The sequence below is a fragment of the Nelusetta ayraudi genome, unplaced genomic scaffold, assembly GCF_046127955.1.
Source record: "Nelusetta ayraudi isolate G7.1 ecotype Tasmania unplaced genomic scaffold, CSIRO-AGI_Nayr_v1 ptg000033l, whole genome shotgun sequence".
NCBI classification, from domain to species: Eukaryota; Metazoa; Chordata; class Actinopteri; order Tetraodontiformes; family Monacanthidae; genus Nelusetta; species Nelusetta ayraudi.
The window spans coordinates 468,042-492,500 of NW_027466083.1; the positions used below are offsets into that span (position 1 = coordinate 468,042).

At 43.6% G+C, this 24,459-nt stretch overlaps 1 protein-coding gene across 2 annotated transcripts in view; it reads left to right on the top strand.

Moving 5' to 3' along the window:
* tox (thymocyte selection-associated high mobility group box) overlaps positions 1–24,459 on the top strand; it is a 42,069-nt gene that overhangs the window by 8,352 nt on the left and 9,258 nt on the right. For both annotated transcript variants that reach the window (XM_076031329.1, XM_076031328.1), the window contains exons 2-5: positions 9,861–9,926; positions 13,138–13,248; positions 17,672–17,950; positions 23,963–24,196. In XM_076031329.1, the coding sequence (XP_075887444.1) occupies positions 9,861–9,926; positions 13,138–13,248; positions 17,672–17,950; positions 23,963–24,196 (690 nt within the window). The remainder of the gene's footprint in view (positions 1–9,860; positions 9,927–13,137; positions 13,249–17,671; positions 17,951–23,962; positions 24,197–24,459) is intronic.

Below are 24,459 nucleotides of genomic sequence, written 5' to 3' on the forward strand. Positions count from 1 at the left end.
GAGGAACATGGAACAGACTCCAAGCTGCTTGAAGTCCCAGGGGGAAAATTCCATAGTAAGTGATTATTTTGGGGCACAATATCATCTGCTGATGTTGGTCCAAAGCGTTATATATCAAGTGCAGAGTCAGTTCAGCTGCTGTCAAGCGTCCATAAAAGAACCTGCTACCTGTGCATAGTGCAAAACTCATAACTAGTTCACTGAAGAACCCCGTAGACGGTGCAAGGCAAGAGACATCCAACCCAGCCAAACAGAGACGCTTCAGGCAGCTTCCAGTACACTGAATACCCCCTACCCAGCTCGTGTATTGTTCGGATGAAGACCTCCTTTAAACTGAGCCCATTTCATTATTTTATTTAAAAACTGCTTCTAAAAAAAAAAAGCCTAAACCCTGACACCATCCACGGTAGATTATGCTGCTCTGTACATGTTTGGTGTTTCTACAATAATACACGCGCTTCTTGGGAGTTGGCTGTATTTGCTGTGTGTTGTGATCTCTGGCAGTTTGCCCAGAAATAAACAGGATGATCTACTGTAACTATCCCTTACGGCAGAGCAAGCATTTTTAAAGAACAATAGCAGTCAGTCAGGATTATCAAAATTAATTAGAATGGATTTCTCACTATAGTTAAATGGGCTTGTCATGAATCTGCATTAATGCACTCAGCTTGGCGCTATCAATGCTTCTGGCATTTTTTTTAAAGGAGCCTTTTTTCCCAGACGATATACACAGTGACAGACTTCTCGTGTTTGCACAGGACGTTGACCACTTTGACTTTTACAATTTGACAAAGTGCACAAATCAGAACGCATAATCTGTTGCCAAAAAAAAAAAATTGTGTCTGATTGCAGCGTTTTTTTAGTGGAAGAATTCTCTCCTGTAATTTTAGAGAATGCACTTTGACCCATCAATTCCTTCTAATATTTCAAAAGACATGACCTTTGCATGTCTTTCATCTATCCATCCATACATCCATGCATTCCCTTGAGTTAATATCTAAATGAACAAAAACAAAATTGTCATTGTAATGGTAAACTTGGAGACGCAATCAATCGCATGCGCTGCCAAACCCTCCCAATTCATAAAAGTTCACAATTTCAAAGAAATAGTCACAGTTAGTTTTACAGAAAATGTCTTGAAAAGTTACACTGAAAGCAGATCAGAGCAGATCAACAGAAAAACAAACATGGTTGTGACGGATAAAGATGAACCATGCTTGAGGGAAGCACAATATATACTTGTATTTTTGAAATACTTGTTGCTTTCAACAATTGCTAAAAAAAAAAATAACGAGGTCAAAGGTTTGGCCACTCATCATTTACTGCCACTTCTAAGACCTGCACACTACTGTAAAATAGTTAACTATTAAATGTCCTCGGGTACATTGACACCAAATGCAAATTGCATTTTTTAACGCAGTGTAATTAGATTAAAAGGTCAATAACAGTACGCAGACGTCGGCATTATATTGGCAAGGATTCGGTCCATGCCTGATGGTGCACATTTTTGTGCATCATGAACTGAGGCCGTCGTGAAACAAAGCTCGCGTCAAGCATTGTTGGTACTTGGGGAGCCGAGTCTCTCTACCTCCTTCTGCGGCGGCTCTTCGATTACGAGGCCCGGAACTCACCTCAATTAATTCTGTAACATGCACCAAATGTCGCCTGACCGCTCGGTGCAAATATTTTCATTAGGCTGCGTCACTGCAAAGAAATACTTCATCACACTCTTCCTTTGTCCCACCCAACAGTGCGTGGCAAACCAGCCAAAGTGTCGGCATCTCATCTAAATATCTATCGGAAAGCAAGCGGTCAATCTGTCCGTCCGTCTGTCCACGTTGGCCGCCGCCAAACGCCTCGCCAGACAATACCCACCGCCCCTCCCTAAGCCCTCCAACACCTTACGCCGGCTGCTGATTGGTTAACTTTTTGCACTGTTGCTGGTGCGTCTGATGGCGTTGTTGGTTTCTTGAATTGTGGGGATGAGATGAGGAGGGACTCCTGGTTGGTGGAGCTTTGCCAAGTGGAGCAGATGGGCGGAGATTGAGCGCTGCCAGCAGAGACTAATTATCAGTATTTCTTTTCCAAAACAAACATATTGCAACCCGAAATCACATCCCATAATCACTGCTGCGTCGTCGCCTCGGAGCCTCTGCCGTGTTCCTTCCCTCGTCGCCAGCCATTTCCTTTCGCACTTCCACGTCTCCCAGATGATGCGGCGGTAACGGCAGTTGTGTCGCGCAAGTCAACGTCGGCGGACCAAAATAAAGAGGTCCGGCGTTCACGTGCACGCTCGCATCTGCGTTGACCCCATTGCCTCTGAGCTGTTGTTAACCAACTTTGACAAGGTTTCTGCCCTTCTGCGTTCATCTGTGACTTCCATTGTGAGTGCACACTGTAGGAATTGTTGGATTTGAACTTTAAAGGTCCCTACGACGTGTTTACCAACTTGTCTTGGCTTCATGTGAGATCGTATTAATCTGTTCATTGTGTTATTGGTTTTCCTAAAGAATGAGTCGACAAACATTGTAGGGATTTATATTATATGACACATTTAGCAATTTTGGTATAACTGCTATATTGATTGTGTAATACAAAAGTAAAAAAAAAAAAAGAAGAAATAAATATGGTTTTCTTTCCGCCATTAGAACATAAGAAAAGAAGCCATTTGAATGGTAGTCTTCAAATATCCATGCTGCCAGATGCTGCCATCTCGTCAAGGCTGCAAAAGACTAAAAGCATCCACGATTTGAATTTGCGCTGCACTCCGCTCGAGGGTCATGTGACGAGGTCGAAGAATCCCATTCCACAGCCTTTTAGATCAGCCTCACTCCTTTAAGTCCGTTACCGTTGATTGGCTGTGTTCAATAAAAGTGCAGCGACAAATGACTTCCAAGAGAGACCGTTGCATATGCACACACAGTTACCTTCGTATTAACCTATGATCAGATATGCCCCTGGTCTCAGTCAGACAAAACTATATACCAAGGACCATGGAGGCCAAAATGTTTGAAGAACATTTGTTAATGCTGACCATTTCCTGATGACAACAAGCTAATCTGACACCAGTCAGAGTGAAAGTACTGTAGTTCTTGTACAGTATGTTTTCATTATAGTCATAGATTAACTATCTCCCTCATCTATTACTAAAATAGTCACATTTTCTGTGAATTACAGGTCAATCTAACAAGAGTTTTTCATTGGAGACACTTCTTTCAAGTGTCTCTATGGGCCCCAGATCCCAGACTTACAACCACTTATACAGAATTGCAGCCAAAAATTTTTATTATTATTATTTAACTGATGTTATTTAGTTCTCATGACTGCTGTCTTTCAAACATATTTTTAATTGAATGCATCAATATTTGATTATTTTAGGAGAACTTTTACTTTCATTGATTTTCTTTCATGACGAAGAGAACGAATGAACACCACACTAACTAGTCGAACCCCTATGACTGTGTCACTCAAAACCCCTCAGCAAGTCTCGCAAGAGCACCAATGGTTGGAATCGTACATGTCAATAGATTATAACATACAAGTTGCTCCGTCCACCTCCTCAATGTTTATGGTTCCAACATGTGAGTTTGAAGGGAAGTGATTGTGATTTGGCAGAGTGCAGACAAGCTCTTGTCGAAATGCATGTTCAAACACACTGACCTCACCAAGCCCTAATGGAAGCAGTGTGGGAAAAATATATCTTATCTGCCAACATCCATTTGGAAAGGCACAAATATGATGAAGCGGCTCGACAAAATGTAGAATTTCTCCCTCTGCGCACGTCCGAGACACACAGCAGTGCTCTCTATACGTACGTGAACACAAGCCAGACATGCAGGCAGGGTAAATACAGGTTAGCCAATAAAACTTGGTTTATATTGCTGTCATGGAGACAAAGATAAGAGAGATAAACAATTGCTGAGCTGAGCTAGCACAGCTGTGTGAATTGCTCGCTCTCTCTCGCTCTTTCTCTCTCTCTCTCTCTCATGCACACATGCAGCATCGAAACACACACACACACACACACACACACACAGGCTCCCTTCAGTCTTTAATCTTCCACCGTCGTTCTCCTTCTGTCTCTCGCTTGACTTCTGTCCCTCGATGCAGGTTCGAGTCAAATGAAATCCGTCGAGCCTCAGTTCCTCCATCACCCACCCAAACCTAGGAGCGATAGAAAACAATAATAGTCAAGCCAGTACGATCGCCACTCTAGAGGCAGAGCTCCTGGCGTATTCACACAAAGACGGCCTTATTTCCATGTGTGACACTGGCTTTATTGGAGGAGGAAGTCCGAGCCCTTACTGCAAACAGCTGTTGCCATGGAGGCCCCACATTGCGCAGTATCCACTTAGTTTCACCAGCTTCATTTCACCCACTGAATTGAAATCGAATCATATTGGAAGGCAGCTCGTCATTTCTGATTCTTCATGATCCCAAACCTTGTGTTTTAGTCCGGTGAGACTCGTTTCCATCCTTTCCATCCTCAGGTATTTGACACCTTCCTCTCACCCATGAGCTCCCGTCCTCACTCCTTTCTCCTGCCTTATCACTCAAGCATCCCCCCCCTCCCTCACCCCCACCCAACCTTTCTTTTCTCCTCCTGCTTCCTTTTCCACTGTATTTCTCTATTTCTTTTCCTTTGTCCTTGCCTGTCATCCTAATAGTCTCTCTCCCCCTTTTTCCCCCCTTTTCCCCGACCCTGACCCATTTAGCCGGCTGCTTGTTATTCAAACCTTTGCTTTACACACACACACACACACGCACACACACACACACACACACACACACACACACACACACACACACACGTTCAGGAGCAGCAAAGATGAGAGAGTGAGAGACAGAGGCATGAAGCAGAGAGAGAGAGAGAGGAGGGGGGGGTGTAATTTGGTCCGACTACGAGCCTTGCTCTCCTTGAGTTCTGTCACTGTAGTGTTTGAGATAAACACAAGGAACTATGAAAGTACTTCTTTGAGACGACGCAGCCACGCTCAAGCGTTGAAATATCCGTCGTTGTTGGGATGAAACTCGCAGTGACGTTTTCACCTTGTCAAATCCCACAGCTTCATTTATTTTCCTCCCTCTGCCCAACCATGAATCAACCATGTTAAAAAAATAAAACGCACGTAAGTGATCGTTCCACCTTGGAAATGTAATCATAACATTTAGCGTGCAATGGCGCGCTATTATCTGTCCTCGCACCAAGTTAATGTTCATGTCAGTGTGACATCTTAAACACAGTTGCTGCTGCTGTTGTTGTTGTTGTTGATGATGATGATAAATCTGCTTGCGTGTTCTGACTGCATGGATTATTCAGCAGAATAAAGCATCTGTCTGTGTATAACTTTCAGTTTTGCTTGATTGACATGTGTTGATATAGGCAATGAAAAATTACAATTTGTCCCTTATGGAAAGTATTAAGACCTAGAACTTCTTTCATTACAGTTTCATCTTCTTACACCTAGGAATATACAGTATCACATTGAATGGAGCCCTACTGCCAGATATGGCTGTGCTAGTGGCTGAGGCTAGTAACAAATCGTTTATTTTATTTCTGTTTTTATGTTTATAAAACACAACAGACAGGAAACTAAAAACCACCATAAAACGGAACCACGGAGCTGCCAGATAAAAGAAACCTGTTCTTTCTAGGTACAAGTTTACAACATCAGGTGTTACAGGAATACCACAATACAGTGAAAATGAACTCTCACAGTACTGGTCTTTAAGATGGTCAGTGGTTGGACCCCAAATGTCCAAAGACTTTGGGCTTTGGATCTGTGGAAGCGTTTCCTTTCAATCTGAATAATATTTGGCATTTCATTTCTAGGTTGTTTTTTTTAATTTTCTGAAGCCCAGAGGGTTGGGGGGGTTTTCCAGTCCAGGAGACCAGCATCTTTAATCGTGTACTTGAGTGTACGGAGGAAAAGTCAGTGTGTCACGGTTGAAGGATGTGAATAAATGGCAGCGAACCAAAAACAAAATGGCACTAACTCGAGATTATAAGACGCATTGAAAAAGAAAAAGTGATCACAAGTCCTGTTGCCATTGCAACTCTCAACGTGCTCCCATATCACTCGCTTTACAGTATTGCCCTCGTTTACATTCACAGGTGAGTCGAGCCGCAGTTACTGAGTAGCTCGACTAGGCCATTTAATTGATCGACTGTCCCAGTTTGCAATTGGTTTATTGAGCAATGCTTCCCCAAGAAGTGTTACAGTAGGCAGTGACAGGCCCCTGCTTGGCTAACTCGCATTCAAGCTTCCTGCGGTTGAGCCCTCACACTTCAAACAAGAACTAGTAGCCAGTTCCACACACAGATACATCTTCCTGCCACTCCACCATGAGATGCTCTAGTTGCAGCGCAGGTCATTTGTCTTGTGTTTCTTTGCTTCATTCTTTTTGGCTGGTCAGTGGTGACGGTGTGCCCATGAATGACTTGCACTGTTTGTACCGTGTTCTTTTCCATTTGAGGTGTTATTTTCAGTTCATTTTCAAAGATGCCAGTTACCAGACTGTTTTTAACTGTCACACTGGCCTGTGTGTGCGTGTGTGTGCGTTTGTGTGTTTTGTTGACTCTGTAAATCTACACCCTATTTGCATAAGACCCAACAGCTGGCGAATGGATGGGGCATTTACACCTGTCTGTTCACCTGCTCACCTGTGTGTGTTTTTCGAGGCGTGCGTGGGTGTGGCTGGGTGAGTGTTTCTGTGTGTTTACTGAGAATACCATGTATTATTTGAATATGGTATACACGTGTTTGCTTTTTCCCGCTGTGCGATAAAGAGTTTGACCTGGTTACACAACACTTTTTAATGCAGCGCGCGCTATAAATACCTTTAGTAATATATGAAAACGATGTATTGGCCACAGATTATGAAATTAGTCTAGTGTTGTAGTCTAGACCGCACCAACCGAGACCTTATGACGACTACAGACGAGACAAAGACGTTATACCAAATGAAAAATAACAACAAAACAGAAAGAAATGACCAGAATCTTTGTTCGATTCCAAGTTGCTTCTAAAAATGGAACAGCAACGTCTCATTTCAGCACATAACCCTAACCCATTGAACATTTTGCTGCTTTGCCAACTATTTTGAACCATTTTCAAAAAAACCCGACTTTGCTTCATAAAAGGAAAAATACAAATGAACTAGGAATAAGGGGGCAGGGTGCCACTGTGGGTGTCACCAACAGAGCGTAAAAGGGCAGCAGCTGGATTCTTTTCTGTTATTATCGCGTTATTACAGTGTTGACTGAGTCTTGACTGGTCTGTATCAAAAATGCCCAGTCCGAGACCAAACCCAGTAAAAGTATCTCTGAGTCCGAGACGAGAACGAGACCCTTAGAAAGTGGTCTGGAGACAAAGACCAACCTCCAGGACTACAACACCAGTATTGCCTATTGAATTTCTCAAACAATTACGACTTTGCTTTTTGACTCGGCTTTTCACAGCTTTTGCTTCAGTAACAGGGAAGGTGCTTTGCCTCGCAGCCCTTCCATATGCTGCCATGGAAATTGTGTGGAGGGCTAATCAAGTGTAATTAGAGACGTCTGTCTACATTTAACAGAATATTCAATCATTTAGCCGGACACATCTGCACAAAAAAAAAAGTAAACCTTTCACTTGAGCAATTGCATACTTTTTGTTGTCAGTTTTTGATGCCTTGATAACCTTCCAATCTATCACAAAATGTAATCATCACAGCTCTACACTCGTTTATGTCATTTCGGCCAATCCACTTTTTTGTAAGCAACATTTAAAATGAGATATCTAGAAATCCGTGTTTCAGGTTAAAATAAATGATTCATGCCCTTTGACAGAGTGGCTCATACCGCAACGTAGCCCCGCCTCTCCCTTCACCCCCCGCCCCTACGCTTTCCCACCAATGACGGCAACACTGCCAGATGACCTTCAATAAATCGGTCATCAACAATCTTGGCCTCTTATCACAAAATGTAAATACGAGACAAGGTGCGATAAGTTGAGTTGGTTAGTGGCTGTGTATGGATTCACTGTAACATTGAAACCCCCACTACCTCCGCCTGGGACCAACTGAGGCCCAAAGGAGGAAGTAGAAGAGAAGTGGCTCCCCGAGAAGGAAGTATAGCAAGATAAGAGAGAAATGAGGGACGTGGACGTCCACGCTGCATGCTGCCAGTATCTAGTGTGTAGGTTTTTTGTGCTGTTTTAGTAGGAAGTGATAACCAATAGGAAAAAAAACTGTCAAAAACACACATGGTGGTAATGGCGTTGTTATTGTTCATATGCTTTCACAATGAAAGCTGCGTTTCCATGACCCCGAGGATTGCGTAAAGAACCTAAGTATGGCCATAAAAAAGTGGTCATGGAAACCTTTACGCATTTACACGTCAGCGGACGTGACGTTCGGTGTCACATGACCAGTTCACTGACCAGTGAAAATGGCACGTTATGTTTGGACAGAGGAGGAGACGGATTACTTTTTTTTTTTTTTATAATCAAAGAGAAAAATATAGCAACCATTCTGGACAGCAAGCAAATGTAAACAAACAAACAAAAAAAAACTTAATTCTTCTAAATCTCCCTGAACGAGATTTGAGGCTTGGCACCATTCAATGGAAGCGCCTGCAAATCACAATTGTACATTGTCGAAATTTTAGAAAAATCGCCTTTTAATTTGGCGAAACGGTCACGGAAACGCAGCTACTGAAACTTTCCTTCGTAAAGTGAAACTGCAAACAATTCAAGTGTCTCAGATCATAAATCGCTGCTCTCAGAGAGAGCGCAGTGGAACAATGCTACAATGCTAATGCAATTTAACAGATGCTACCTCATTTCATAGTTTGCCATACATTTTGCTTGTGCACATGTAAATGCTTCAGCTATTTTCCATTCGTGAAGTTTTGAGAAACACACCACACGATGGCAAAATGTGAATTTGTCTAAGCTGCAACTGGCTGCTGTGGTGAGCTGACTGCTGCTTGTTGGGACCGACGTGAATGACTTGAGCCGGCTCGATCTGTGGTTTGGTTTGAATTAAACCAGAGATTGTTGCTTTTTATAAGTGCTCCCAGATGTGTTTCATCTGAGTTTTACACCGCAGATTAGCAGAATACCATTAATTCAGCAATGTTGAGAAATAAAGTCAATCATAATTTAATAAAGTTTAAAGTAAAAGAGGATTTGTCGTTTTTAGATCTATTAACTTTTTTATTATTTAAAATTAAATTGAAAAAAAAAATCTTCCGAGTGAGGCGAGTGAGTGTGTTTTTGTCCACAGCAGTAGGACACCGTCGACTATTGAAGAGTACTTTTAATTTGCACAATTAATTAGCATTGCATCTGAGAACTTGTTTGAAAACCCAAAGTATTCTATTCTTATTATAGTTTAGTCATTTAAAAAGAAACACAGATGGGACAGATTGAATTTATTGGCTTGATTTAATTTGACTTTGGATGGAAAAAACACATTTTATACAATATCCTGAGCATCAATCAAAAATGTTGGAGCTGTTTTTGATCCTCTATTCAGACAAAAAAAAAAAAAAAAACTACAAAAAAAACTCTCAAATCAGTTTTGTGGCCACCTTGAAACAGTGGTCGTCGTATAAATCTGTCTGTGCCTCAGTAAGGATTAAACCACGCGGCCAACCAAGCCGAGTGAAATGCAAAACTAACCCCAAAACGCTCACATGTAAGGGAGAGGATAATTGGCGTATTGTTTGCACCAGCTGGAGCCAGTAATGTGTTACCTGCGTGCTCTCCTCTTTGTCTCCTGGCTGGCTGCTCGTGATTGGTCGTGTTTGACTCTGGTTTGTTGACATTGTTGCTCTGTTTTCTTTTTTTTTTTTTTTTTTTTGTTCTCTCCAGCTGGATGGGGACACCATGTTCCTGGGTATGCCAGAGGCAGGCCATGACTTCACCTCAACTAATCAGGTGTGTGTGTGTGTGTGTGTGTGTGTGTGTGTGTGTGTGTGTGTGTGTGTGTGTGTGTGTGTGTGTGTGTGTGTGTGTGTGTGTGTGTGTGTGTGTGTGTGTGTGTGTGTGTGTGTGTGTTTCAATTGTTTTCATAAAGGCACCAGTTAGTCAGGCTGCATGGTGTTAGGAAAACACAGAGTGTGTGATAAACCCTTTGAACGTTGCCATGTCAAATATGACTCACGGTGAATGAAGGAATACTCAATAATACAGTGCAACTGGCTCTCTGCCTTTGGTTCACTCTTCACTGTTGTGGAGCAGCGAGTGAGTTTTACCACAGGACCTAATTACACCTGGTCCGTTCTGACGGCCGATGAACTTGTTGCGGTGGGCATGGGCGACCTACACATAAAGACATAAAAAAGACAAAGTATTTCCAAACGAGCAACATGGTTTACTAAACTGTGTAGTGAACTTCATAGTAGTAGTAGTAGTAGTAGTAGTGGTGGTATAATGATGATGAATTTAGGGTGTATGATGTGTCACACTAGTTCACAAGTTGAAACTTAAAGTTGAGTCAAACGTTCAGTAAAGTTTTGACAATTGGCAAACTGTAAATATTTGTAAATTAAAAAAAAAAAAAAGATTTAATCATTAGCGTTCACATTTATTCAGTTCTTTTAATCTATAATCCAAAAAATAAAATCTGTACATCTTTTCTGGTGGACTTTATATTTGAAAAAAAGACCCACAATGACGCTGACGGAAACTTCTGCCCTCTGCAACACTGCAACCGCTGCTCTTCAAGTTTTTCTGGTGCACGTACAGCTGCCGTGTTACGTCACCTGCAAAGACAAAAAAAAAAAAAAGAGAAGGAAATCCCTGCTGCCTTTTGATCAGGAAGAAACTACGCTACAGAGCAAATTGTGTTCTTCTGTGGTTGTTGGTCTGAGTGTGTAGTCTCCCCAGGGCCCAGTGATTCCTCTGGAGACTGGAGGGGGTGTTTGCTGGCACAGAATTACCTCACCACCAAGCAAGGCTCATATTAATAAGAAACTCTGCTAGAGATACATTATTCATCAAGTACACTATAGAGATTATTGTGTGGTATAGGAATTTGTGATTTGATGTTTTATTCATGCTGTTGTGCCATAAGCAGGAGTAGTGTGTGTGTGGAATGGGGATTATTATTGAAGTGCCATTGCAAAGTCAGAGGTTGTTGTGATGAATGTGACCAATTTTAGCTCAGGCTGGGTGTCGCTTCAATAAAATATGATGCTGGAAACATGGAGCAGTGCTCAAATGTATACCAGTCACAAAAGACAGTATTGAATAGTGAATAAAATCTCATGTAAAATCGATCCAACTTGTATAAAAAAAAATAAAAAAACTTTTATTTTGGCGGGGGCATGATGGTAATGATTTGCCTGCTGCTGAAGTCAGCTGACTTTCTTTTTTCTTTTTTTTTTTTTTTTTTTTGTTAAAAGTGGGCCAGGCGTCGCTGTATGAGTGCTAGAAGCCACTTCCCCCTACTGGCTGGTGCCAGCAGTGAGCCACTGGCCAATGACAATGCAGTGGACTGTTCAAAGGTGGAGCCACGGATGCAGCACGTAGGGGAGGGGCTGAGTGAGAGAAGAAACACTTGTTTTTGTCCAGTGGGGCCTGTGCAGCTCCAACTAGGATGGATTGGACCAAACAAACTAAACTATGTTTATTGTTGGAAGTTGGCCATCAAAATGATTTTATGAAATAAGGAAATGCCCATGATGGGGCCCCTTTCATATAATGGCTTACACACATGCAGAGCAACTCGACTGCTGAAACCTCCCAGCTTCTTTAAAACAGAGCCCTGCTTAACTTGCTTAGTCGAGCCCAGGTGTGGGCAAACTACGGCCCGGGGGGTCCTATGCGGCCCGTCAGGCTTTTCATTCCAGCCTATTGACATTACAGCAACATGTTTTCTACATATCCCATAATAGATTGTTTCCTCCTATGAGGTGGCTCACCAAAACACTCCATCCATCTGCTGCTGCTCCGCTACCCCCCTCTGGCACCTTTTACAACCCACTGTGGCTCCACCAGTCAAACAGTTCCCCCCCCCGACCCCCTGCTCTCCACTCACTGAAATCAGAAGTTAACCTTACATATAAACAAGACTCCCTCTCCCATAGTGATATTGGCATCATAGTGAGATATGTCAAGCTTAGCAATTAGGCACAGGAGTGTCATTTTGGCAGATCTATTTAAGGTTTCCAAAAGTCCTGTTTAAAATGCACAAGGTCATCCTAGTATGGAAGGTAACGTTGAAGCCAAAAGGTTGCTTTTGTCGGAGTGGAGTTGAAAAGCTATCATTGGGCCAACACTGGCTGCCACTACTGAGAGCGCTGACAGGTGCACCCGGATTGAATTTCTGAAGAGACGTTGACCTCAGCTCCTATATTCTCTTACATTCACTTGACCGACATTTTCCGACAACAACAACAACAAAAAAAAATCACCTCTAACCCACCGATGAACCCATCAGACAAGCATGGGGGGGGGGGAAGCCCATTTTGTAAATAGCTTTGTTCGCTCCACATTTCAGGAAATGTGTGGTTAAAAACAGTCATTTCTGGAAATCAGCCTCATTAATGTCTCAGCAGGCGCCGGCGTTTCTCCTCCTGAGCGACTGCAACATTCGCAAGTCGTTCATGTTTTTCACTTCCCCGGGATCTACAGGGGTGTTTTTAAACTATAAATAAATATATAAGTGTAAAGATTTGGAAATGGCGTATTACCTTCATGAAATCCAACAGACTCGGACTAATGAGTGTGTTTGTGCTTCACTTGCTGTCAGTGCGTTTTCTTCTGTGTTTATCTTTGCTGCTCCATCACAGCTGGACAGCACTCAGCGCAGCCCTTTCTTATCAGGGATTTACTTAGGAGTGAATGACTTTGCAGTTTATAGCCTTCGTCTCGCTTTCTCTCTCTCTCTCTCTCTCTCTCTCTCTCTCTCGGTGCTTAGTCAACTTAACTCAGGTGAAGCCGTCGGTGCAAAAGTAAAAGACACAAACGTCGACCTTTACAGACCAAACATGTGGGAGACTCGATCTTGCAGGTCCCCGAGGCCCCCCCCCCCTCCCCCCTCCCGCCCTTTTACCTGACCTTTGGGTTTGACCCCTGACCCCTCCCCGGCCCCTGCGTCCATGTGAACCTTTTGTTGTCTTTGTGATCCCCCCCCCCCCCGCAGTTTCGTGTGCCGCAGCCCCCGCAGCCCCTCGGCAAGGTGACGCCGCCCAACCCGCCCTCGCAGCACTGGAGGAAGGACGTGCACATGGCTGACACGCACCGTTTGCCCTGGGTGAGTGCACACGCACACGTCACATGACGTCTCCAAGGTCGCGGCGGAGGAGAGAAGCGCGACGATCTCAGTCAGACGGCGGGAGCGGAAGCTGATGTGCACCATCTGTAGGCGACCAACGGGAAAGTCAGCGGTGCGTTTCAGCAGTGGGGTTGCTGTGTTTCCACGACCCCTGGAATCGCGCAGAGCCTAAACATGGCAATAAAACCTGGTGATGGAGAGCCCTCAGTTATGGCTGAACGGTTTTGACGCTCGCAGGGACATCCACGTCCACGCTGGCGTGCTGGCTGTACCTCGTGTGGAACTTTGCGCTGCTAGTAGGAAGCAATAACCAATAGAAAACTGTCAAAAATACAGATGGCGGTCAGTGTTTAGAAAATTGTGTTGTTATTGTTCGTGTGCTTTTAAGATGAACGTCCATGAATTTTCTCTTCGTAAAAGTGTCGCATCGAGACGTTGGCTGCGTTTCCGTCGCGCCCCCTTGGAAGTGCGCAAAAACCTGAACATGGCAAGAAAAAAAACTTTTGATGGAAACGGTTGAACTTTTTGTTACGGACGGAGGAGGAGACGGAATATTTATTAAAATTAAAACAAGCATTCTCGACAGCAAACAAACGTAAACAAACAAAAGCAAACGTAATTCTCGGAAATCTCGCCGGGCGAGATTTTTACGAAAAAAGTCGCAATTGTACTTTGTCGAAATTTTTGAAATATCGCTTTTATTTTTTTTGCTAAAAACTGAACTAAAAACTAATAACGCAGCTATCGACTCCTCAATGCTATTGTCATTTCATATTCCACTGATTGATTGAGTGAATATGTTAACAGGGTCTCCCCCTCTTTTGTAATGAACAGAGGGCCGTGTGCAAAGCTGCTTTGCACCGTGAGCGCAGGCATCAGGCCTGCTGCTGCTGCTGTTGTTGGTGGCGCAGGAGCAGCGTGTGCTTGAAGGGCTCACTGGCGACTGAGGGTTTATTGGAAGAGAAACCTGCCGAGTGATGCAGCACTCGGCACGCCAGTTGTCTGCTCGTCCATTTCCAGAGTTCACACGACGCGTTGAGTGAAGTTGTTTGAAACGAGGAGACTTTTCAAGTGACTTTTACAACCTCCACTGTGAGCGTGGCGTGTCGACTCGCTTTGACTCGGAGCCCTTTTCGCCATCGTCTGCTCGCGTCGGAAACGTTGCGTTCTGTTCAGAAGGCCTCGCTTGTTGTCGCGACGTTGGCACGATGCGGTTTTCTCCGTCATTTGCAAGCGTTTCAGAAGAACAGTTGCTGAATTGTACTTGTTCACTGCACATCGATGCGTTCCAAGGGCCGAGTGACGACAGCCACGGCGGAAAATCCATATTAATTGCAGCGTTATATACTGTGTATATGTGTGTGTGTGTATATATATATATGTATATGTATGTATATATATATATATATATACTGTGTATATGTGTGTGTTTGTGTATATATATATGTATGTATTTATATATATGCATATATATGTATGTATGTATATATGTATTTGTATATATGTACCTATATAAAAATATGTGTATATATGTATGTAATACATTTATACATATGCATATATATACATACATACACATGTATAGGTTTTCATTTTATATTTCCGAGGCCAAGAACAGAAGGTGGTGGAGGGTTTAATTCTGCCTACATTAGTCTTTCTAGACTCTCCCAGAGCACAGGGAAAGGCTATTGTACTGACATGAATGGAGGAGCAGAGAGAGAGAGAGAGGAATAATTTATGCAGAACTTGAAGAATTGATAGAGAGAAGAAGAGGAAGAGAGAGAGGGGGGGGGCGTGCAGACAGAAAACAGACAAGCAGTGTAATTTATGCAGAGCTCAGAGCTCCAACAGAAGCCAGTGTATGCAGCTGTAAAACGGACTGTTGATGGGCCCAGATAGAGTGCAGCTCGGACCACTGGTTCCTGCCATGGCTGCAGAATACGGCCAGTCAAGTCTGTACACTTCCGCTCAGATACACTGGGAGTTTATGTTCTATATTCAGTATTGTAAAAACGTCTTCAAAATAGCGAGTGATGTTGTCAAATGTCAAATAATGTGAAATTGACATGCAAATTGGCAGTTTAGTGAGATCATCAATGAGCCGCTCCATTGTTTCCCACTGGCTGTTCAAATCTGAAGCAAGAGGCCAGTGAAGATCATCAGTGGTGCTCCTGACAGCTTATACTGTTTGCAGTATATGAAAACTGGCTGTTAAAAACGTGTGTGTGTGTGTGTGTGTGTGTGTGTGTGTGTGTGTGTGTGTGTGTGTGTGTGTGTGTGTGTGTGTGTGTGTGTGTGTGTGTGTGTGTGTGTGTGTGTGTGTGTGTGTGTGTGTGTGAGAATAAATGAAGGGTTTCAGAGCCAACATGATGGGTAAATGATCAGATAATTGGAGGCCTAAGCTCTCGCTCCTCTGGATGTCTCAGTCATGGAAGCCACCAATACAACGCGACGTTATTGTACCTCTAACAGTGGATTTACAGTGGATGCATCTGACTTGCCTGAAGTGGAAATTGAGTAAAGTTGGAACAATTTCAGTGGGAAACTGTGACTCTTCTGCGCTATAAGTGCCACAATAAATCTCAAACATTCATTTTTCAACACCAAAGGCCTCCATGATTTTGATAGAGGAAGACTTTAGTAGCGTGGCTGGTTTTAGAAAATAGTTTTAGAAAATTTCCAGCGAGACTTTCTTTACCTCTCGTTTACATCCTAATCTCCTTTTAGTCTCCAACATTTTTATTTTTGAGTCGGTCTACAAACTGGAGGTCCCCATCCTGGGTGGCTTCACCACAGCGGCAGGGTGGAAGTCTGAGTCACTCATGGCTCCGGCTCGCAAGTCGTGCACCTCGATGGCGCGAGAGAGAGGGAGAGAAAGAAACCAGAGAGAGAAAGAGAGAGAGAGAGAGAGAGAGAGAGAGAGGGGAACGAAAGAGTGAGAGAGTTGAAAGAGAAATGGTGGCTGAGATTAGACGGCGGCAAAGAAGGGTGGAGGGAGAGGAACGGTGAGGGATGAAGAGCAAAAGAGCATGAGATGGAGAGACTGGTGTGGCCAGCCAAGCAGAAAAGGCTGTCAGTCTCTATAAAAGATCTCCTCTGTCAGATTAGTGCGAGGGAGCAGAGCTCTCCTCACCGACGTGTCTCTCACTCATGATTCTTTCACTCCATTTCCCTCCTCGTGTCTCCCGCTCATTTGTCGTGGCTCTTAGAATAATTCATTATCATACGAGGGGGCCGCTGCTGCTGCCGCTGCTGCTGCTGCTGCTGCCGCCGCCGCTGCTGCCGGCCCTCTTTTAAAGAGTGTCGGGGTTAGCGCTGATATATTTTTGCACACAAACAATCTGCCCCCTGTGTGTATTCTTGTGCACGGGTGCGGGAGGTGAGAGGGGGCGAGTTCACATAAATTACTGTGTCGCTGAGTGAGTATTTGCTCACAAGGCTTTTTTTGTTCGAGGCTGGGAATCTCATCAGCGATAATTAGTCTGTGATAAGAGAGAGCGCCGGCTGAGGCGCAATGACGACACGGCACAACACTGCTGTCCGCCTGCATCCACCGTCCTGACCCCACCGTCCTGACCCCACAGTCCTGACCCCACGGCCGCTTCCTCCGTCTCCATCATCGCTGCTGATCGTGATGTCTCGGGACACTTTAATCTCTCCTCCTCGTCCCATGCAACTCCAGTACAGGACCAGACCGAGGGACCGTTTCAGTCGGTCTGCCCCGGAGTCGTCCTCCACCTCGAGGAGTTTATGTTGCGTCTGTGTCGCTGACTTTTTATTGGATTTCTATTGTTTCTATTCATTATTTAACCCTTCAGTAATGTTGAGGGTCCAGTGTGAGCCATTCTGACACGAGGGAACAAAAAAAAGAAAACGGGCTAAACATGCATCCACTGACTTTTAGTTGGCTTCTCATGGGTCACATTTCAACTTTTAAAGAAAAAACTTGTTCAAGTTATGTTATGACCATCACAGTGTCTACAGGTGAATTCCTCTTTCCGGCCACTACACTGTTATAATGATATTAACTACCTGTGTAAAAAAATTTTTTTTAATTATTTTGCGACTAATTTAATTTAATCGATTAAATTCTTAATCGACAATTAATCGATAATTGATTCATTGCTAACATCCATAATTTCTACTGTTTTTGGAATTTGTTTTTATCGCATTTACACTGGTGCTTTATAGCACCAGTGTAAATGTTGCAGCACCATTTAAGCAGGAAGCCACCTGACAGTGACCTCAATACAAAAGACACTGTCAGGTGGGCAATAAATTTTACACACTGGACCTTTAAGAGAGACACGAGGTGAAGAGAGAGATTGACAGCAGCTCTGACTGTGTCCTGAACCCTCTTGTTCTTCCTCTTCCTCTTCCTCTTCTTCCCTACCCTCCTCAGTCGTTCTCGGTGGGGGCTCTGGGAGACGACGACTTCAACATCCCGCCCATCACTCCGCCAACCTTGCCGGACCACATGCTGCCCCCCCACCTCCCGCACGACTCGCCCTCCGGGCCGTACCACACACTGGACCCCCCCTCCAGCGGGGCGCCGCCGCACCACCCCTTCCAGCTGCAGGCCTTGGACCTGCCCGCCAGCCAAGATGGAGCCGCTCTGCTGAGCCAAGATGGCGGCGCGTACAGCCCCAGCGGTGGCCCCATGACCAGCACCCTGTCAGTGGTAGGTGGCGCCAGCGACTAAGATTTTGATAATACTACTACTAATAATAATAATGATGATGATGATAATAATGATGATGATGATGATGATGATAACAGCAGTGTTGGTGGTTTGCCAATTAGATTTGAAATGATGATGTTCACCCGCGTTTCCATGACAGTTATTTTTTTTTATTTTTTTTTTTTCCCCCGCAAAATAAAACCGATATTTCCACAATTTCGGCAAAATACAACTGCCATTTGCAGGCGTTTCCCTTGAACGGTGTGAAGCCATAAGCCGTAACTCTCGTACATACAAACGAATCACGTTTGCGTTCGTTAGCTGTCAAGAATGTTTGTTCTGTTTTTCTCTTTGATTGCTTGTAAAAAAAAAAAAAATATTCCGGCTCCTCCTCCCGTCCAATCGTAACGGGCAATTTTCACTGGTCAGTGAACTGGTCATGTGACCCCGTACGTCACGTCCGCTGACGTGTAAATGCCAAAAAAAAGTGTTTCCATGACACTTTTGCGATATTCCTCTGCATGGATTCATGTGAGAAACCTCAGAACCTTTGGGCCATGTTTGAGAGGTTCCTCCAGGTTGAGTGGTTTCCATCACCAGTTTTTATTATGGCCATACTTAGCTTTGGAGCAATTGTAGGGGTGATGGAAACACAGCTTGTAACATCATCAACAGTTGTTATTCACTGCATTAGTATTGTAATAATACTCAAAACCGTTGAGGAAGAAGTCAATTTTTCTTGAAGCTGCCAGTTTTGAGTGACTCATTACTCTCCACCTTACCGGTTGGTGTAAACCGTTTTTTGAGCCACGGCACATTTTTTTTTACATTGTAGAAATGCCTCAATATTATCAAATTACACTTTTTTAGCCAAATAATAACAACATAGTCCCTTGATTTATTTATACTCCATTAGTGTGAAACCCGTTTAGATTCCAACAAAGCTGAAAATAGGTTCACATTCCTTTTTAAGCACAGTCACTCTACAATATAGTGTGATTCATTTTTAATTTCCCGCGGGACACCTGAGGTTATCTCACAGTACACACATTTCAACTTATCGGCCCACATTCAAAGTGTTCACCTGTACTACAAGGCGTGCTTTTGCATCCTCCTCGGTCAGCGTGGCACATGTCCTCTACAAATTCATTCAACAATGCATTATTCATTTCTTCAAAAAATCAGCTCATCAGCAATTTTTCACTGCGTCCTAATATTGGTCAGACAATAATGGAAAATAGATGTGCGGTTTGACTCCAGTTGTGAATGAGGGCTCATATAGATACAAACGACCCGCGCAAGAACAAAATGATAGTAATAAAAAAAAAAAAAAAAAAAAACCCGATGGAGTGAGAGTAGCTGCAACAGAGGGGAGATTGAGTTCCAGTGCACGTAGGGGAGCAACAGTGGTGTTGTTGCAGACATGAATCATGAAGCCGAGCAGAATGCAGCAGTGTTGAGAGAAACATGAGTTCAGCCTGATTTGCAGTGACAAAATGAAAAAAAACAAATTTTTACAAATTGTATTGATTATTACAAGCGGGCCTCCACCATCTGCTGTCAGAGATGAGCTCTGTGACGATGATGATGATGATGCTGCTGATGCAGTGAATGCTCCCACATCATCCACTCCATCCTTGCACTGACAGAGTGGTGCCAGAGGCAGTGTGTTCGACACTGCGCGCCAGTGGGGTTTTTTTTTTTGGTCAATCGGGCATTGATTGCAGGAGAACTCCTGCTGGCCTCCAGAACTTCACGTAGTTCAGTGGGTACGGAGAGAAAATCCACCCCCGTTGCACCCGACCAAGTCCGGGTAGTGCACACTGAAAAACTGAAACTCTTTGTGTGAATTCAGAGGTCCACGCTGCTCACAGGCACTCTTGGACACCCCGGTGAGTCGCGACGTGCGTGAGAACTCCATTATTTCACATCTTCCTTCAGTTCAGCAGTCAAATGGAGATCAGGAGCCCAGAATCACGGCAGCTGATCGATGTGACATTTCACTCCTCTGCCAACCAAGCCTCTGTTTCTTAGTAAAGACGCAGTCTGGTTCTGACTCTCCAGTACAGTAAGACTGAAATGAAAGCGTCGCCTCAGACCGAGGTGCCCCAACTGCCGCTACCCAGTGGCGTGACAGAGCCGTGCCACGTGTCGGTATCTGTTCTGAAATTCTCTCCTTCAGCGAAGAGTGAAACCTCACTTCCTCCCACTCGTCGTCTTCTGTCTCCCTTTTTTGATTTCCCGCACCGGCCGACGACGGCACGCAAACTTTATTGCTGTTTCGACAGGGAAAAACTGCGGGAACCCTGCGACGTCTGTATATTTTCAATAGTTCTATATTTTTGAATTAGCGCTGCGCTGACCGAGCAACACTGAGGAGGATTGTTTCAGCGGCCTGCAGGCTCCTGTTTTCTGCCTCTTTTCTTCCTCCTCTCCTGCCTCGTCCCTCTGTCTGTCTCTCTCTACCTCGCCTTTATATTCTCATACTAACATTCATTTACTGCCAGTCCATGAATGATGGTTGCCAGGCAACCGGGTCTGGCTCAACCTAATCGGGTTGGGTGGGGGGGGCGGTGAGAGAGTGTGTGTGTGTGTGTGTGTGTGTGTGTGTGTGTGTGTGTGTGTGTGTGTGTGTGTGTGTGTGTGTGTGTGTGTGTGTGTGTGTGTGTGTGTGTGTGTGTGTGTGTGTGTGTGTGTGTGTGATTCCTGGAGGAGAAAAGACTCCTCGGCAGCGGTGAATAACGAGATGTTGGCTTCTCAGCGATTGAAGGTTAATGTCTGAAATGAGGAGCCCAGAGAAATCCTCCAGAGCGGCTTTCAACTCGCCATCCTGCCTGTGTACTCGTAGCTGTTTGAACGACTGAATGGCCCCGACTGTGGATGCACTGCTGTTTTTTTGTTACAGTGCTCCAACTTGCCGCCGCTTTAGAAATTATAATAAATAAATAATAATAATAATAATAATAAAACTTTATTTGTACGGCGCTAAATCACAACCAATGGCATCTCAAAGTGCTTGATACAATCAGAGAGAACCAACCGGGCTGTTGTTATCAACCGTGTTTCGATTCAGCCCATCCCACAAGCAAAGAGCAGCAGCAGTGTAATAAACCTGGCCGGTGTTTGAGTTTATTTTGAAAGGGCATTCAGATCACACTTATGCAGTCTTGTCAAATCTATTTGATTCCTTTGTCTTTTCATGCTGCTGTGATGCTTTTGCATTTGGATGAGTTATTAGATGTTCAGACACACACACACACACACACACACACACACACACAGACAGACAGACAGACAGACAGACAGACAGACAGACAGACAGACAGACAGACAGATAGATAGAAAACTACATGGATTGATTTCCCTAAATGGCACCGTAACTGTAATTAACCTTTGCATTGTAAGACAAAGAAAGGAACACAATGAAGTTCTGACTGTTATGGTGACACAACTGCACAGTTTGACTCCTCCGAACATAATCACAGTGCCGTCAGGTGACCAACATTCCAGATGGGAAAATGACCCGTGTTGCAATGTTTTCAGTAAGAGTGAATCATTTGAAATGTTGACTGTCACTTTAAGAATTAATATTGATTAGAAATGATTAGAAGATTCGTACAAGTTAAAAACCGGTACAATGGAATTCCTGGTGCATTTCCCTGAGTCGGTGCAAGAATACAGTCAATGAAAACACACAACATAGGTGCCTGTCCGGCAAAGGTGCAGACGGAGCACAATGCTACACTCCTAATGACTTTGTGCTTCATTACATTACATAAATGACTACAATTATAAGTAAAAAGGCCAAAAATAAGGCAATAGTTCATTTAGAGCTTAAAAAGGTTTGATTTTGTATGGTTACAGAAATATTATGCATGTGGTAGTGGTAGCAAAAGGGGGAGAGTTGTTCATATATGATCAGAGTCTGTAATGTCCATCTTTAATGTCATTTAGGATTCATTCATTTCATTTCATTTTAATTTTCAAACAAATCTGCCCACTATTTTGCTTCCAGCTTCTGGACGTCAGGATGGAATTATGGGTATTTACTGATCTGATAAACGTACCTGAATGGTACATATTATATAATACAATAAAAGAAAATGATAATAAGATAAAAATGCATACTACAATATCATAACATAAACTAACCCCACCGTTGGATGTTTTAACAAATATTAAATATCATTGGTTTTTGACATTAGTTTGTACAATCAGAGATATTTGAAATTGTAGCGCCTGCATGCTCTTTGTTCCCACTACACTGATTTGGGCCCCACCCCCAAAAAAATTTACCCATGAGTCACTATTAAATACTTTCTCTCCCTTTACTGGAGTTCCCCCCCTGCCTTCAGCTATCAGTTGCCTTTTTAATGAGGCGGTTTCCTCACCAAGCGTGTGAAAAATGATACTCTATTATCTTGAGCTGTTATTCAGAAGTATGGAACCATAAACAAGTTTGTGGAACAGTAACCAATGTTACAACCCAAAGTGCTTGACGGATGAAATTTCCATTCAATTCTTTAACTAATTGTCGATTTTTCATTTTATGACCAAACCAAAGATGACATTTTTCCCAATTTATTTAAAATTAGATTTTTTTTTTTTTTTTATCATTTTAATGTGCACGGGGCCAACGTTCCAAAGATTGGCAGTCAGATCTTTTGACGGATGACATTTATTAAAGTCGCAGGCCAGCCATTGCCAAACCACAGCTATTGTTTTTTTTTTTTTTTTTTTTTTTGGGGGGGTGGGGGGGGGGGGGTGTTTTGTAAAACATTTTTACCAGAACTCGCGTCATTCTCGAAACCTCTTCCCATGTCATAGAAATGTCACTCGGTGTGTGTTCCATTGAAATACCACAGAGTGGTATTGAATAGCTGCTGCCCATAAGCCACTTGAGATGGGCCTCCGTGCACCACACCACATCCGGCAGTTTCTTCGCTGCTTGCTCAGACGAAACTATCGAATATGCGGATTCAAACCCGAGTCCCGTCTTCACATTTCAGACGCTGCGTGTCAAAGTTTCCCATCCTGAGTGTGTTGGCAGCGATAACTTTTGTTTTCCTGAGAAAACCTTGCGACTGACTCATCGCATCGACGACGCTCACCTACAGGTTGACTCGCCGTACGCCAGACACTCGCCGTGTGGGCATCTAGATGTGGACTTAATATCGCTCTCCAGTCCAATTTTTTTTTTAAAATAATTTAAAAAAAGGAAATGATTAATTGATTAATGGACTTTGTCCCTTTTTTTTTCTGGATTTGAATTTGAAAATAAAATCAATGAATTTAATTCTGGTGCGATGATTCCTATGAAGTGATTTGATGCGACTCACCAAGGCAGCGTGGAGTCACGTTATAGGAGGGCGCTACGTGTCTGCCGGAACATGAACATCACTTGAAAAACTAATAAACATGATTTTACAGTCAAAATGACTGTTGCATTTTCTTTGCTTATTTTCTTTTTTTTGGGGGGGGGGTTGTGAATCAGGCTGAGGGACATTTTGGCCTCATCATTTGTCTACAAACTTCTGCTTTGTAGACAATGATGATGATTTTCATGGTCCTCGTCCTTGAAAATCATCATTTTTGGCCTTCTTACCTCAAAGACGATAAACCGCAGTTGTAGTAATAGTTTCCACAAGTTGCTTTATATATTTATTTTCTTTTATTTAAAGAAAAAAACTTTTGTCCCCTTTTTTTCCTTTTATACCATACAAATATTTTATTTGATTTTTTTCATTGCCTTATTTGTTTTTTTTTAAGTAATATTATTTTCCATCTTTCCATATTTCCCCACTGTGGAATGAATAAAGACATTCGATTCTATTGTATTCTATCTAAAAAAACAAACAAACATACAAAAAAAGTCACTTTCAGTCTCTCTTCTTCATCTTTTCCTGGCTGTTTCCCGTCAAGGGTGGGGCCACAGCCAATCAGCGGCCTCCGATGCTCGATTCCCACCTTCACAAACTGAACCTTCACTCGTCCCCCCCGCTCTCCACACAGATGCAGCGGATGGTCAACTCCGACTCCCGCTTCACCAGCAGCCAGCAGCCCATGGAGGCGGCGCTGGGGCCCAGGAGCCAGCAGCAGGGCCCGCTGTCCACCATCAACCAGTCTCAGCTGGGAGTGAGCGGGAACTCCGTCACCCACAATTCCCCGTCGCCTCCCGGGAGTAAATCGGCCACGCCGTCTCCGTCCAGTTCGGCGCACGAGGACGACAACGAGGATGGTCTGAGGGTAAAAACACAACGCACGCACGCACGCACACTTGTCTCTGATGTAGTGAGTCATACATGGACTAAATGTGTGTGTGTGTGCGCGCGTGTGTGTGTGTGTGTGCGGCGTCGACGCTGGAGACTTGTTATGTTAATGTTTTGTGTCATAATAGAGCCGTTCTCCCTGCATATCAACGAGATGGAAAGCAGCTCTTTCACTGTCAGGTGTCTCACATTTCAACTGGCACTTTGCAACCAAGCTGAATTCAGGGCAAATGAAACCAT